Source organism: Rattus norvegicus, chromosome 5 (genome assembly GCF_021556685.1).
Source record: "Rattus norvegicus strain SHRSP/BbbUtx chromosome 5, alternate assembly SHRSP_T2T, whole genome shotgun sequence".
Taxonomy (NCBI): domain Eukaryota; kingdom Metazoa; phylum Chordata; class Mammalia; order Rodentia; family Muridae; genus Rattus; species Rattus norvegicus.
In genome coordinates this window covers 83126719-83141369 of record NC_141538.1, presented here as the reverse complement: position 1 = coordinate 83141369, position 14651 = coordinate 83126719, and the positions used below count along the sequence as shown (strand labels likewise).

Below are 14651 nucleotides of genomic sequence, written 5' to 3'. Positions count from 1 at the left end.
ACTTCATAAAGACTTTTTACACTGTTGACAGTTTTCTTGGGAGGGGGGACACAGGGGACCCAAACTCAGGCTTTTTTGAAGTTAAGCCTGTGAACTTAGTCATGCAAACCAGCCTTTGGTGTCAGTAAATTGCTGGAGGAAAACCTCGGGTTAAGAATGCTGCCTCTAACTGGTGAGTCAGACCACCTAAATTAAACTCTCTTCTCCTCTTCTAGCTATGTGACCTCAGTTTCCCCATCCTCAGGGAGGGGAAAATAAAGGAAGAAATGTCAGGGATCTTAGAGAAAAAAAACAATGAACTAATCCATATGTGGCACAGAAAGTACAGATGTTTTCAATCAGGACTGGTTATTATTGTAGCTTTGAGGTGATCTCGTTTTGAGAGAAGAAAAGTAGACACTACGTGTCTGCATTTCTTTTCTAGGCACACTAATTAATAGCTGGAGTGGACTTAGTTTTCCATAGTGTCTGGTTTCTTGCTACCAATCTCAGAGATCCATTTTTGTTTCAGGGGTCAGCTCCTATCAAAGTGCATCAAGGCTGGCCGGTCTTGATGCCTCCTGGGTTTGGTAATTGTCAGTGTCTCTATCTGGCTGCATCTAAGAGCAAACCTCAGGCCAGCAGAATTCCACTCATTCGAATACCAAGACTGTTATTTCAGAAAAGGTTTCCAAACACTCTAGTTTCCAAATGCCAAATATTTAGCACATGCATTCACACCGCCTTGCTCCTGTGTTGCTCTCTATCCATAACCTGTCCCTCCTGAATAAATACCTTTAATTCTTTAACCTTGGCTCCCTCATTTGAGACCTATGAAAGAGCCAGCTGCATTTCTTAAAAAAATCGGATGGAAATACAAAATAGAGGAGGCTATTGTTCCAGGAGAAATGAATTCAAATTTGTTTTTGAAATGATTTTCCAGAATTTTATAGGAATCTATAGTGTTGCCATTTGGTCAAGGCCACTTCTTATTTTCTTTTATGTCTAGGCAAGGAGCAGAGGAGAGCAAACTACTGCTCTGCAGAAATTTTATTTCAAAAATTGAAACCAGACGATCTCGAGGTAGCTTGTGGTCTGAATGTATCAATGGATCTAGTATTTTTTCATCAGAGCTGCTCTTAGGGATACTGAACCACAAATATGAATCTCATTATTGTGTCTAGATGGAAATGTTTTATGGATTAAAATTTGGGGATTTAATTTGGCTAGTAATGAAACTTCTGTTCAGGGAGACGGAGGAAAGGAGCCTCAAAATAACACCAGTGATTCATCCAAATACCTGAAAGGAAAAAAAATCAATATAATATCTGGATCCCCTTTGTATTTAACGTTGGCCATTTTGCTTGAGTTTAAGTGGAAGGCTAAATTTGGTTTGACAGGACTATTGGCAAATTAGCAGCAGGTCACAGATCATTACAACCAAGAACATTCTAAAACTGGGCTTCGTTGTATCCTTTGGTACAGTCTTGGTACAGTGTTGGGTAATACCAAGTTAAATGCCTCGTATAACTTGCCTTTATGAAGCCCAGATCCCTATATAGTCTAGCTATATATGTTATGCATAACTAAATCAGCCTAGCATAAGTATGAAATAGACCTGTAACATTTCCAGACATCAAAATCGTCCTTAAGCAGTGCTCATTCAGAAGACAGAAAGGAAGATAACCAACTTCCAATAATGGATTGTTCTTTTAGTTTCTCTTGAAGGATAGATTAAGTTTGTCCATTCGAGTGGGGCAAGTGGGCTTTCAAGACACCAAGAAGTCTCTCTAAAAGTAATTTAGATTCTGCAGCATCTCAGAGGTGCCCAAAAAACCTGCTTCACTCCACAGAAGCACCATCAGGTTCTGATCACATGTAACTGATAGGTTCCCTCGGCCTGCTGTTTGAAGGTTGGATAGACAGAGCGGCCACTGCTCTCAAATACTAACTCCTTTCATTGACTTCCGGTACAAAAGGCAATGAACAATGATGGACTCAGAGAGACTTGGGTTCATATCCTTACTCCTTAAATGACATTCCAATTTGCACATGTGACTTAATAACTTTATGCCTCAGTTTCTTCATCTGCAAAATGAAGATAAAATTTTTTACCTTGTAACTTGGAAAGACTTTAGAATCTTGTGTTTACAATGCTTATGGCAAGCTGTGAAAAAAAACACAGTATCTTTCGTACTTCTATTATCCTTGTTGGTATACTTCTCCTTGAACTTCAAAGAACTATTCAGCAAGTACCTGGGCCTTTCCTCCTTCAGTAACACCCCACCACCACCACGAGCTCCTTAGCCAAGAATACCACTTCTTTCCTTATTGTTTACTGAGGCTGTCACTGCTAATACTCTTGTGCATGCATAGTCTCCACATGCATTTCCACAATGACCTCTGGGAAAAGGGCACAGCTCTTACTCAGACCCTCCTCCCCAGTGTCCTGAACACTGTGAAGCCCACAGTGAATTAGAAGTAATTATCTCTTTAAAGAATCTAAGCCCTTTCTGTTGGGCTAGGACCATGTAACATGTTTCCCAGTTTGTAGAGGCACTTGAGAGGAAGTATGACCATTTAGACCAGTGATGTGTGGTTTGACAAACAGTTACATATGAGACTGTTCGGGAGATCATTTTAAGCCTTCTTATTAGAGGGAACATGTTTGTTTTGGCTACTATTGTATCATTCATGCTTAACTAGAGGCTTGGCACATGGTGGGTATTTGATAAGGATAGAGGGATAGATAGATGAATGGAGGATGGATGGAGGGCAGGTGAATGGATGAATGGGTGGATGGATGGATGGATGGATGGATGGATGGATGGAATAAAGACATACAGAATTAAGAATTCTATAAAGTTCTTAGCACAGGAGTCCTCTCAGTTCCTTTCCCTTATACTTCTCTCTGGAGACCATTACAATGGGCTCGAGCTAAGCATTGATGGAAACTTTTCATATGTATTTCTTTTTTATCATTTTTATTTTATTTTTGAGATTATTATATAATTATGACATTTCTTCCTCCCACTTCTTTCCTCCAAGCCTTCTCCCTGCTATCCTTAAAATCCATGGCCTCTTTGTTCACTAATTGCTAGTACATGCATACATGTATATGAACATACATGTATATTCCTAAATATAGCCTGTTCATCCCTTATTACTATATACTTATATGTACATTTCAGGGTTGACCTTTTAGCACTGGACAACCAATTCTCCAGAGAGGACCACCTCTTCCATTACCAGTCCATTACTCAGTTACCTATAGTTCTTTGTGTAGAGTTGACGCCTCATAGGCTTTCCATGTCTACTTTCCCATGTGTTGGTGTTATCCTTATTTGGCTCAGATGTGATGAGTCAAGTTGGTGAGACTTTGTGAGTGTAGCCCCTGATACTACAAAGAGACACAGATTCATACCTCCTCAATCACCTTACACTCTTTTTACCCCCCACTTCTACAATACCCCCTGAGCCTTCTGTGTTTTGCAGATATCTCCATTAGGACTGAGTGCTATAACTCTGCATTTTGATTGGTTGCGGTTTTCTATAACGGTCTCCATCTGTGGCAAAGGGACATCTCCTTGGCCTTATTTTTACTTTTTCCAGCTTTACTAAGGCAGAATTGAAAAACATATAATGTGATTATTAGATAGATAGATAGAAATGGTAACCGATACAAGATAAGAACCAACATATCTACCACCACACATAGTTGCTTGGTTTGAATAGGGTGGAAATAACAAATATCTACTATCTTAGTAAATCCCAAATATACAATGTAATATTATTGATCCACTTTACCATAGTGGCTCCCATAAATAAGTATGTGCTATGATGATTGTATATGGCTATCTGGGGTAATTAATGCAGCATAATCCTACAGTTGGACTTTCTCATAATTGTGTCATTAATTTGCCTGCATGTGCACAGTGTGTGGGTACCACTAATTTACCACCTCTGGACTCAGTGATCCTCTACTGTTGGTTGTAATCCTTGCTCAAGTGGGATTCCGATTTTATAATCTGATTTCTGACTGCATATGGAAAGCACTGTGAGGCTGGGCCAAGTGTTTTCCATTAAGAGAACAGTTTTGAAAGACTAAACCACAGACAGTCTGTTCTGAAGAAATAGCTGGCCTGGTGTCATGGACAACCATCCCAGCAGCAGCTCTCAGCCTCAGAGAAGCCTTGGCCAAAGTTCTGACCTCCCAGAAAAGAGCTCCACCCAACTCATTCACTCCCTCGTTCCTGCTACTGAATTAGAGCAAGGCTAAGGGAATCCTAGGTCTGGAGCCATAGCCTTGTCATTTTCCTAAGGATTTCAGAATGTCCCTGATATCAGACTCACTGAAACACTGAGGACTGAGATAATTTATGTAAACCAGTTTCTTAGATAACACTTAAACAAAATCAGATCATGTGTCTAGTAGGCATGATTGCTTGTGTCTTGTTTGAAGAAGGTGGTTAGCCAAAGGCTACTTTGTGCCCAAAAATAAATTCTTAAGGTACAGTTGAGAAGACTTTCCTTCTTTCCAAACCTATTCATTTTTCCTTAAGCTCATTGTTTCTTTCTCTTTGCCCCTCTTTCTATTCCCTGAAGCTTCTGGAGATAAAGCCACAGTGGGAACTAGAAAGATAGTTCAGTAGGCAAAGATGTTTACAAAGTAAGTTTGATGACCTGAGTTCAGATCGCTGGGATTCATGTAAACAGCCAGATGGATTATGACAGTATGTAATCCCAACATTCCTACAGCAGGAAGAGAAGCAGGGACAGAATCACCTAGAAGTGCATGGACCCACCAGTAAACTATGCTCAGTGCAATAGAGAAGCAAAAGAGACCTGCCCCCAACAAGGTGGAGGATGATAACCGATTCCCAGCAGTTGGCCTCTACCTGCTATCTGTACACACATGCATGCACACAGACCCACATGCACAATTAAATAAAGCTTAAAAGAAAAAAAGGGGGCAGAGTGGGAAAACATGCCTCTACATAAGGTGTAATTTCTTTTAAGCTTAGAAAGTGGTTTACATAAAATATCTCATTTCTCACATGTAGCTGGTATTGATGTTGTCACTATACAGATGTTAACATAGAGGCCCAGACAAGCAATATTTTACATCCACTGCCATAGTAACAAGTAACAAGAATTGCTGTCACCCACCATTTTTTATCTAAAGACAGTTTGCAATTCACTGTGGTTCATACTAATAGGAAGAACAGAGTCAAACTGTTACAATATTTGACTGCCTCTAGAGCAGATGGTCCCAAACACCACATAGTCTCTTCCAGGGCATTTATCCATTTTAGCATTTATAGTTCCTCCCAGTGAAGATCTGTTTCTATTGCTGCCTCCTTGACTGACCTGTGACCTCATTAGTATGAACACAGAGATGTCCATTACTGGTCTCTGATAGCCTATGTCTATCCCAAGGCCATAATCACATCATTCAACTCATCTCTAATGGGAAAAAAAGAACAAATCATTTTTAGGAGACAAGTCTCTGGGACAATCAGCAGTACCACTGACATGTTATTGGACACCAATTAAGAGCCCATGATCCTATCTCAAACCGATAACAACTTGCCAGTGCTGAAATTCAGACCCTCATGGCTCAGAAGGGTCTTTGGCTTGTCAGTTTAAGTTTTTTCTATTTTTTTCACCCAGAGTGTCCTGGACTCACTCAACTGAGGGGATCAGATGTCCTTGGAAAACAAATCTACACTTAAGGTTGTTTCCTGGCTCATGGCTCTTCCTGACACATTCCAAGAAGGAATTTATGGATGTTGGGAGGGACGAGGAGTGAGGAATTTGTAGACCATTTTAGAAGCCTGTGTTAGCAGCCCCATGCTTGACTGACCCAGCACAATAAAATTTTCTTCCCTGTAAGCCAGAAGAAAAATTTGCCGTAATACCTTAGATGCCAAAACGATATGGAAACAAGTTCATCTGCATTTAAAAAAAATGGAATCATTGTTGTCTATCCAAGTCCAGGATATTCCATGTATGTGCCTGAGTCAAAGAGATAAACACATTCCATGAGCTACTAATCATGATGTCACAAGTAACTAATTCAGAAGTGTGTCTCCAACCACATAAGGCTATCCAGATGAAGTGGATACATGTCTAAAACTAAAATCATGTTTTGCTTGTTCTCCAGTTACGGCCATGGAAAATATTCAAAGAACAACTCCTTTATCTCATAAGAGTCTCCAGCCTGTGGAGAGGTGACTAAAGATAACCTTTAAGATATCCCATGCTTCTTAAGGTGCTGAAGTGTCCAAACTTGTCACCAATCCAGTCATCCATAAAGAACATATGCAATAGCACTCATTCTCTTGGGTACATGAAGACGACCCCACATCTCCTTCCCTGGGATTGATATATGATAATATTGATACACTCCATGTTAGCTTCCTCAGTTATGAGTGAAGGAACACAAGTCATCAGCTTCCTAGAACACATTCTCCAGACCTTTCTTTCTAGTCACTTCCCATAAATATGAGTCCAGGGCACTGGAGAGAGGAATCCGTGGTTAAGAGCATTTGCTGCACTTCCAGAGGACCCAGATATGATTCCCAGCACCTACATGATGGCTCACAACCATCTATAACTTGAGTTCTAGGGAGCATGTTTCACTCTTCTGGCCTCCGCACACAGCAGGCATACATGTAGTACACAGATATACACACAGGCAGCAGGCATACATGTGACATACATACAGAACACATGTAGGCAAAAGCATTCACACATAAAATATGTTTTCTCAGTGATAATCTTTTATCTGTACTTTTTATGGTCTTTGTAAATTAAATTGTTCATTCTAAAATTATACATTCTAAAATTATAACAGTATCTGAACTTGACTCCCTGTGACCTCAGTCTCCCCTCTCTCTAACTGAAATCTCTCAGCTAATTTCCATTTCCCCAAAGTCTGCCCTCAGAAGAGACATAAACCAGCCAGTTACCCGCATGCAGCAGAATACTTTGTTTCGCTAATGTCACTATTTCTCCCCAGATCCACCCACTCTAGAGCACATATTTCTCTTTCTAGCAGATCGATCTTCACAAGACTTAGTTTCTCAAACACCATTGACTTCTACAGTTTCTCTGATCCAGGTCCAAATTGCCACCGAATTTGGGACTGGATTCAACTAAGGTCAAAGCAAACAAAAATGCTATTGTCATAGACTCTTGCTGGGTTGTGATCCTGAGAGTGCAATACAATGTCTTGTCCTGTTGATTGAGTTCCTATAATGTACCAGACAAAGTTCTGAAGCTCTAGTACAGACCTCTAATACTTAATTCCCCCGTGTGTGTGTGTGTGTGTGTGTGTGTGTGTGTGTGTGTGTGTGTGGTGTTTGTGTGGGTGGTGGTGGTAGTGGTAATAGTGGTGTTGCAGAAGTCAGTAGTCAACATTAAGTGTCTTTCTTCAATTTCCTCCAGAGCTATCAACCTTGTTTTTTTTGGGGGGGGGTGGGTTATTCTTTTATTGGGATTATGAGACTGTGTCTGCAAGTCTGGAACTTGCAGATTACACAGAAGCATGGGAGAGCTATAAGCATGTGCTCCTATGCTCACCCTTTAACATGGATTCAAGGGACCAAACTCAAGTCCTTGTGCTTTCATGGCAAGTACTTTACTGACTGAGCCATCTTTGAAATTGTTTCTGACCCTTACTTTATAAACAAGCCCAGGGTTGTGGATTAAATGATAAATAACTTTCCAAGTTACAGAGCCAGGAAGGGCTTAAATGTTTTATAATACAGAAGATGTGGATGATCAAAGCACTACTCCCAATCCTCAGACACCATGAGCAAATGTGAATGATAACCCTCAAAAATATCATTCCTTTCCTGTGGACCTCTTAACTACACGATGAAGTAGCTTCCCTCCTCCCACATTATCCTTAAGTCTTCCTTTGGGTTCTCAACCAACAGCTCAAGTGTACATCTTAATGAAAGAAGACCATAGGTAACTTTCTGTCAAGTATTTATTACTCTCATATGTATGTAAATCATTGTTTTGTAAGTCTTAAAACAACGAGCCAGGGTTCAGCTAGGTAATCATGACTCAGTAATTTCTCAAGTAAATGGCAATGTGACTGATGAATAGGTCAGTTTAACAATCAAAAGAACTTCAAGGTACATCTTCCACATTCTGTCTCATCTAACCCTCTTCACTATTTAAGTCACATCCTAACTTGCTTCTTTCCCAATAATCCACACACTGGTATTTTTGGACAATCCCTTTGCTTTTCAACACCATAGGCAGTTTACTCTATACTCAGAAAATAAATCATCTACATTCTTGTTTTTTGGTTTTTTTTTCTGTTTTTTTTGTTTGTTTGTTTTTTTATTCTTGTTATTCCCTAAATCCTGAAAAGATTGTTTTTTTTCTCCTTAGTTCTGTTGTTAAGTCCCAATAGAGTCTATGCTTGGTCTTATATCTATTTCCACCACCCACAGAATTTTGGTTGCTATAGAACATTCAGTGTGAATTCTGTCAGTACTGGTCAATCTGAGAAGAAACTAGAAACCCGTGGACAACTCTTAATTTGGGTACTTGATTCAGAAGTACCCTGTCAAGTTCTTCTAAAGCTTAGACTGTGGAATGTTCTGGATAGATAAATCAAGGGGAAGGGGCTCTGAGGTGCAAAGGATGGATGCTATATAAGAGGCTCGTGACTAGAAAGGAGCAGTAAAACCTCATTTTCCCCTGAGTTCTTTGTTCCCTCCCCCCAGGCACCTGCAGAGAAACAGCAGGTTTATTTCAGCTTGAAGAATCACTAATTACAGCCAGGAGTCATTAAACATCTCCTGGGGCTACACTTCACATCACCATAAAAATTCCCTCAGAAGGCCTGGCTAGTAAATTCTGAGGGACAATGAATGATCTCATCATATCAGCCTGTCAACCCTGCCATTGGCAAGGATTTTCATTGTACAAAATGAAATAAGGGGAAAAAATAAGTAACTTACCCATGTGCCCAGATCTGAATCTGAGATACAACTCCCTAATGTTTTGCCATGCCTTTCTTTTTCTACTGTCTCCTTTCATTTCCAAAAGTTGAATAATGAGTAATGTCATTTCTTCAAAATTGCAAGATTCTTCTAGAGACCATTTTATGTCCTTGCTACCGTATATAATGAAGGAATATCCAGAAAGCTTCAGACACAGGGAGCAAGAAGGCAAAAATCATTCCAAATTGTAGCCACTCCACAGTGTGCATTAGTGACAGAACCTAATAACTATTCTTTTTCTTTATTTATAGATCTTTCTTCCATGAAGACTGGAGACGTTCAACTGTATTCTTTTAAGTACATCTAAATACCAAATTCTACTGGAAGTTCAGGCACCCTACAGATCTAGAGACACCTAGCCAATCCAACCTCTACCATGGGGGCCGTGACCTGGCTATTGCCAGGCATCTTCCTAGCTTTGTTTGCCCTCACTCCTGAAGGTGGGGTCCTCAAGAAAGTCATCAGGCACAAGCGAGAGAGTGGGCTGAACTTGACCTTGCCAGAGGAGAATCAGCCAGTGGTGTTCAACCATGTCTACAACATCAAGTTGCCCATGGGTTCTCAGTGCTCAGTGGATCTAGAGTCAACGAGTGGAGAGAAAGACCTGAGCCCCACACCAGAGTCCAGTGGAAGCTTCCAGGAGCATACAGTGGATGGGGAAAATCAGATTGTGTTCACACACCACATCAACATCCCTCGTCGGGCCTGTGGCTGTGCCGCAGCTCCAGATGTGAAGGAGCTCCTGAGCAGACTGGAGGAACTGGAGATGTTGGTATCTTCTCTAAGGGAGCAGTGCACCATGGGTACAGGCTGTTGCCTCCAACCTGCAGAAGGTAGGCTTCCCAGAAGGCATTAGGGTTTGTTGCCCCGTCTCTGCATAAATGAGAAAATTATGAGCTTAAAGGGATCCAGGAGTAATTTTTAATGCTGGTTTCCTGGGAAACTAGACAGACAAGGTATTCATTTAAAAAACAAAGGGGGAGGTTTGAAGGTCAAGTAAGGTGGAGAGTGCAGGCATTTCTCTCCTGTTCTAGGAAGTCATGCTAATAATAGTTCTCACACTCATTTTCTAGCATTTGAAAAATCTGCTTCATAAAGCTCTATTTCACTTAATTATATCTGTTAGATTATTGGTCTGAAGAGTTAGCTCAGCAGGTAAGAGCACTTGCTCTCTCAGAGGATACACATTCCATTTCCATCACCTACATGGTCACTCACCACGTCTGTAATTCCACTGCCTGGGTGATTCTAACATGATGGAACACAGTGTGATAATGGGACGATGGTCGGTTCAGGGCTGTGCATACAACCACCTGTATGTACCAGACACAGTACCTGTCTTATATGATCCTACCAACAACCCTTTAAGGTAAGATTTAACATCTCTCCGTGAGTCTAAAATCTGAGATTTTAAAAGTGGGCCAAATGTCACAGGATGACTCAATGATAAAGAAGGACATACACAGACTTTGGATGTGCCCGGGTACTTCATTCTCTCTGGAGGACGCCCTGGGCCCTTGCACATCTATTCCAGGAATCCTGCTGCTTAGGAGTTCATTATCTCTATCCCCTGAGTTCCACAGAACTACAGAAGCACTTGCTTCAAATCAGAAATGAGTATCTGTTTCCACCACTTAGAAAATACTACCAGAAAGGGCACTGATGATGATGATTTCAAGGATGCACCAGAGTACTGTATGTAGGGAATACTGTGGGACTCAGGCTTCTAAGGCAATTTTTGAAAGTTTATCTTTATTAATAAATCAATTCGTTTTCTCTCTGTCAACTCCCTTGGGGAAACATGTAGGTGAGAAGACATGGTGGGTTTAATGTTAGTGTGGCTTGAATACGACTGAATTCCATCTGATTTTCTCCACTAAGCTCCTGCTCTCCCCAGCCAGTTGATACCTAAGGATACAGCTGAATTTGGGTCAGGGCTTTTCCATGGGAATAGCAAAAACTGCTCTCATGAATTCAGCTAAATACCTGTTCTCTTCACTGCAGGCCGTCTGGACAGCAGGCCCTTCTGCAGCGGCAGGGGTAACTTCAGTGCTGAAGGTTGTGGCTGTGTCTGTGAACCAGGCTGGAAAGGTCCCAACTGCTCTGAGCCTGAATGCCCTGGAAACTGTAATCTCAGAGGCCAGTGCCTTGATGGACAGTGTATCTGTGACCAGGGTTTCACTGGGGAAGACTGCAGCCAGCTAGCCTGTCCCAATGACTGCAATGACCAGGGCAAGTGTGTGAATGGGGTCTGTGTGTGCTTCGAAGGCTATGCCGGCCTTGACTGTGGCCTGGAAGTCTGCCCAGTGCCGTGCAGCGAGGAACACGGGATGTGTGTGGATGGCAGGTGTGTGTGCAAAGATGGCTTTGCTGGTGAAGACTGCAATGAGCCCCTTTGCTTCAACAACTGCAACAACCGTGGGCGGTGTGTGGAGAACGAATGCGTCTGTGATGAGGGCTTCACGGGCGAAGACTGCAGCGAGCTCATTTGCCCCAATGACTGCTTCGACCGAGGTCGCTGCATCAACGGCACCTGCTACTGTGAAGAAGGTTTCACAGGTGAAGACTGTGGTGAGCTCACCTGCCCCAACAACTGTCAGGGCCATGGCCAGTGTGAAGAGGGACAGTGTGTTTGCAACGAGGGCTTTGCAGGGGCAGACTGCAGTGAAAAGCGGTGTCCCGCAGACTGTCACCACCATGGCCGCTGTCTCAACGGACAGTGTGAGTGTGACGACGGGTTCACAGGGGCTGACTGTGGGGAACTCCAGTGCCCCAATGGCTGCAGTGGGCATGGCCGCTGTGTCAATGGGCAGTGTGTGTGTGACGAGGGCTACACCGGAGAAGACTGTAGCCAACGGCGATGCCCCAATGACTGCCACAACCGGGGTCACTGTGTACAGGGCAAATGCATATGTGAGCAAGGCTTCAAAGGCTTTGACTGTAGTGAGATGAGCTGTCCCAATGACTGCCACCAGCATGGCCGCTGTGTGAATGGCATGTGCATCTGTGATGATGACTACACTGGGGAAGACTGCAGAGACCGCCGCTGTCCCCGGGACTGTAGTCAGAGGGGGCGCTGTGTGGACGGACAGTGCATTTGTGAGGATGGTTTCACTGGTTCTGACTGTGCTGAGCTCTCCTGCCCTGGTGACTGCCACGGCCATGGCCGCTGTGTGAATGGCCAATGCATCTGCCACGAGGGCTTCACCGGCAAAGACTGCAAAGAGCAAAGGTGCCCCAGTGACTGCCACGGCCAAGGCCGCTGTGAGGACGGCCAATGTATCTGCCATGAGGGCTTCACAGGCCTGGACTGTGGGCAGCGCTCCTGTCCCAATGACTGCAGCAACCAGGGACAATGTGTGGCAGGCCGCTGCATCTGCAATGAAGGCTACACAGGGGTAGACTGCTCTGAGGGTGAGTATCAGCAAGCTGGCAGCAAGTGGTCCTGATGGGTATTCAGCTGATGCCTATCAGAGAATATTTGGATTTATCAATATACCAATTCTTTTCATGTGTTCTGCTAGTGTATTCCTGTTAAATATTCTCTCTCTCTCTCTCTCTCTCTCTCTCTCTCTCTCTCTCTCTCTCTCTCCATATATGAAGAAGTTATGTTCCATCTCTTGGTACTGGGCAACTTAGATTCAAAAGCTCAGAGAAGTGATACTGTTGTCCAAAAGACTCAAAGCTGATACTTAAATATTATCTATCTCAACTCTATTGGATCAGCCATTCATTATCCTTTACTAAGTATCAGCTTCCTTTCCTTCTCTACTCTGGCTTTGAAACAACGGCAAACAAAATTCCTTCATTTGAATGGAAATGATAATTCAACTGGACTAAATAGACATTTCTATTAAATAAGAAGAACTTATTAAGGCAGTCAACTAAAGAATAGTTTCTGGTTACCTGGGAACTAGACCTGTCCCTTAAGCTGTCTTTTGGTGCTAGCTTTATCCAAGGGGCTGTGAACATCTCCCAGAAGAACACTGTTTCTAGTAATTATTCAAAGCAGAGGCATATAGTATCCATTCAAGAAACATTGACTAAATGAAACCACAGCAAAGAACAAAAATATTCATGTTCAAGGAGCGTCTTCTCTTTATTTTTCTCACACTCATGTCATGATAAAGAACATCTTCTGAAGGTAGGCAGGAACAAATAAATAGTCCCAGTGTTTAGTGTGTTTGAATTGTGCAAGATTAGCAGAGAGATGTGGGCTCTAAACCTGATATAGGCAACTGCAGGAAAACTTTTTGCCCTCACTCACATCTAAGGAACAAGAGAGTCTGGTTAGACAAACCCTATAGGACTAACTCAGGGATCCAAGCCGAGATGACACTTTTCTGTACCATGGTGTAACTCAGAGCTTTTCCAGAAAGTGGAAAAGCGTCGAAAGCAATACTACTGGCCAGGGACTTCAGTCGGAAGGAAATGGACTAATGGGTTGCAAAGCTACTTCTGGTGGCAAAGATCTGTAAACCCAGCTCCTACAGAGGCTGAGGCAAGATCAAGTTCAATGCCTGAGCCACAAGGAACATTCAACATCAGCCTAGGTCAGATGATCAAAATCGATTGTATGGCTTTCTCAGAGAATTAATGAAATTATTTTTTAAAGTAAAAAGAAATAGAGGAAGAGAATTTTGTTATAGGGAAAGTAAAAGACCTCTTTTTTAATACTTCTTAGACTTATTTATTTTTGTTTTATGTGTATTAGCGTTTACTTTGAATGTATGTGTAGGAACCACCTGTGAGCCTGTACCAGCAGATGTAAAAGGAGGGCATGAGAGTCCCCGGAACTGCAGTTTTTGGTGCTTGTGAGTCATCATGTGGATCTTGGGAATGTATCCCTGGTGCTCTGCAAGAGCAAAAGTGCTCTTAACCACTGTGTAATCTCTCTAGTCTTGACTGGCAGAACTTGTATTTGGTATGCATAGGACCCTAGCTTCGAACATCACAAAGAAAGAAAAGATGAATCATAGTAGGGCTCCAACTGAGTCCAGAAGGCTAGGAACAATGTGTTTTAAGAACAGACAACTTCAGATCTCTATTGCAAATAGTAGAAGAGAATTATCAAGGAAGTTAAACTTATAGGGTACTGCAGGTATATTCTTGACTTCCAATATCCTTTTTTATTCCTCTCAGTGTCCCCTCCCAAAGACCTTATTGTGACAGAAGTAACAGAGGAGACTGTAAATCTGGCATGGGACAATGAGATGCGGGTCACTGAGTACCTCATTATGTACACACCCACCCATGCTGATGGCCTGGAGATGCAGTTCCGTGTGCCTGGGGACCAGACATCTACCACCATCCGGGAGCTGGAGCCAGGAGTGGAGTACTTCATTCGTGTGTTCGCCATCTTGGAGAACAAGAGGAGCATCCCTGTCAGTGCCAGAGTTGCCACCTGTGAGTAGGCAGAGGACTCTGTGTAGACTCACCAGCTGTGTAGCACTCTGCACACTTTAAGTGCCCAGTATTTATTAACACACTTTGCCCAATGAGACAGAAGCAATTGTTAACCCCATGTATAGATAAAGAAACTGAGACCAAATAGTTCATCATCTCCTCTCAATCCCCACAGCTAACAAAGATGGATTTGGGCTTTGACCTAGGAAGTCTTAGATTAGATCTTAACCCTATTAC

The 14651-nt window shown here is 42.5% G+C and overlaps 1 protein-coding gene and 1 long non-coding RNA gene across 15 annotated transcripts in view; one reads left to right on the top strand and one right to left on the bottom strand.

Annotated features, from left to right (window-relative positions):
* The window catches only part of Tnc (tenascin C), an 84882-nt gene that overhangs the window by 15259 nt on the left and 54972 nt on the right, over positions 1–14651 (top strand). For all 14 annotated transcript variants that reach the window (XM_087660097.1, XM_087660096.1, XM_087660095.1 and 11 more), the window contains 3 exon segments: positions 9260–9841; positions 11013–12422; positions 14151–14414. In XM_087660097.1, the coding sequence (XP_087516223.1) occupies positions 9385–9841; positions 11013–12422; positions 14151–14414 (2131 nt within the window). In that variant the 5' untranslated portion in view covers positions 9260–9384.
* Positions 8355–14651, bottom strand: part of LOC148005849 (uncharacterized) — an 85716-nt gene continuing 79419 nt past the window's right edge. The window contains exon 3 of the long non-coding RNA XR_015620943.1: positions 8355–9881. This is a non-coding gene — a long non-coding RNA (uncharacterized LOC148005849). The remainder of the gene's footprint in view (positions 9882–14651) is intronic.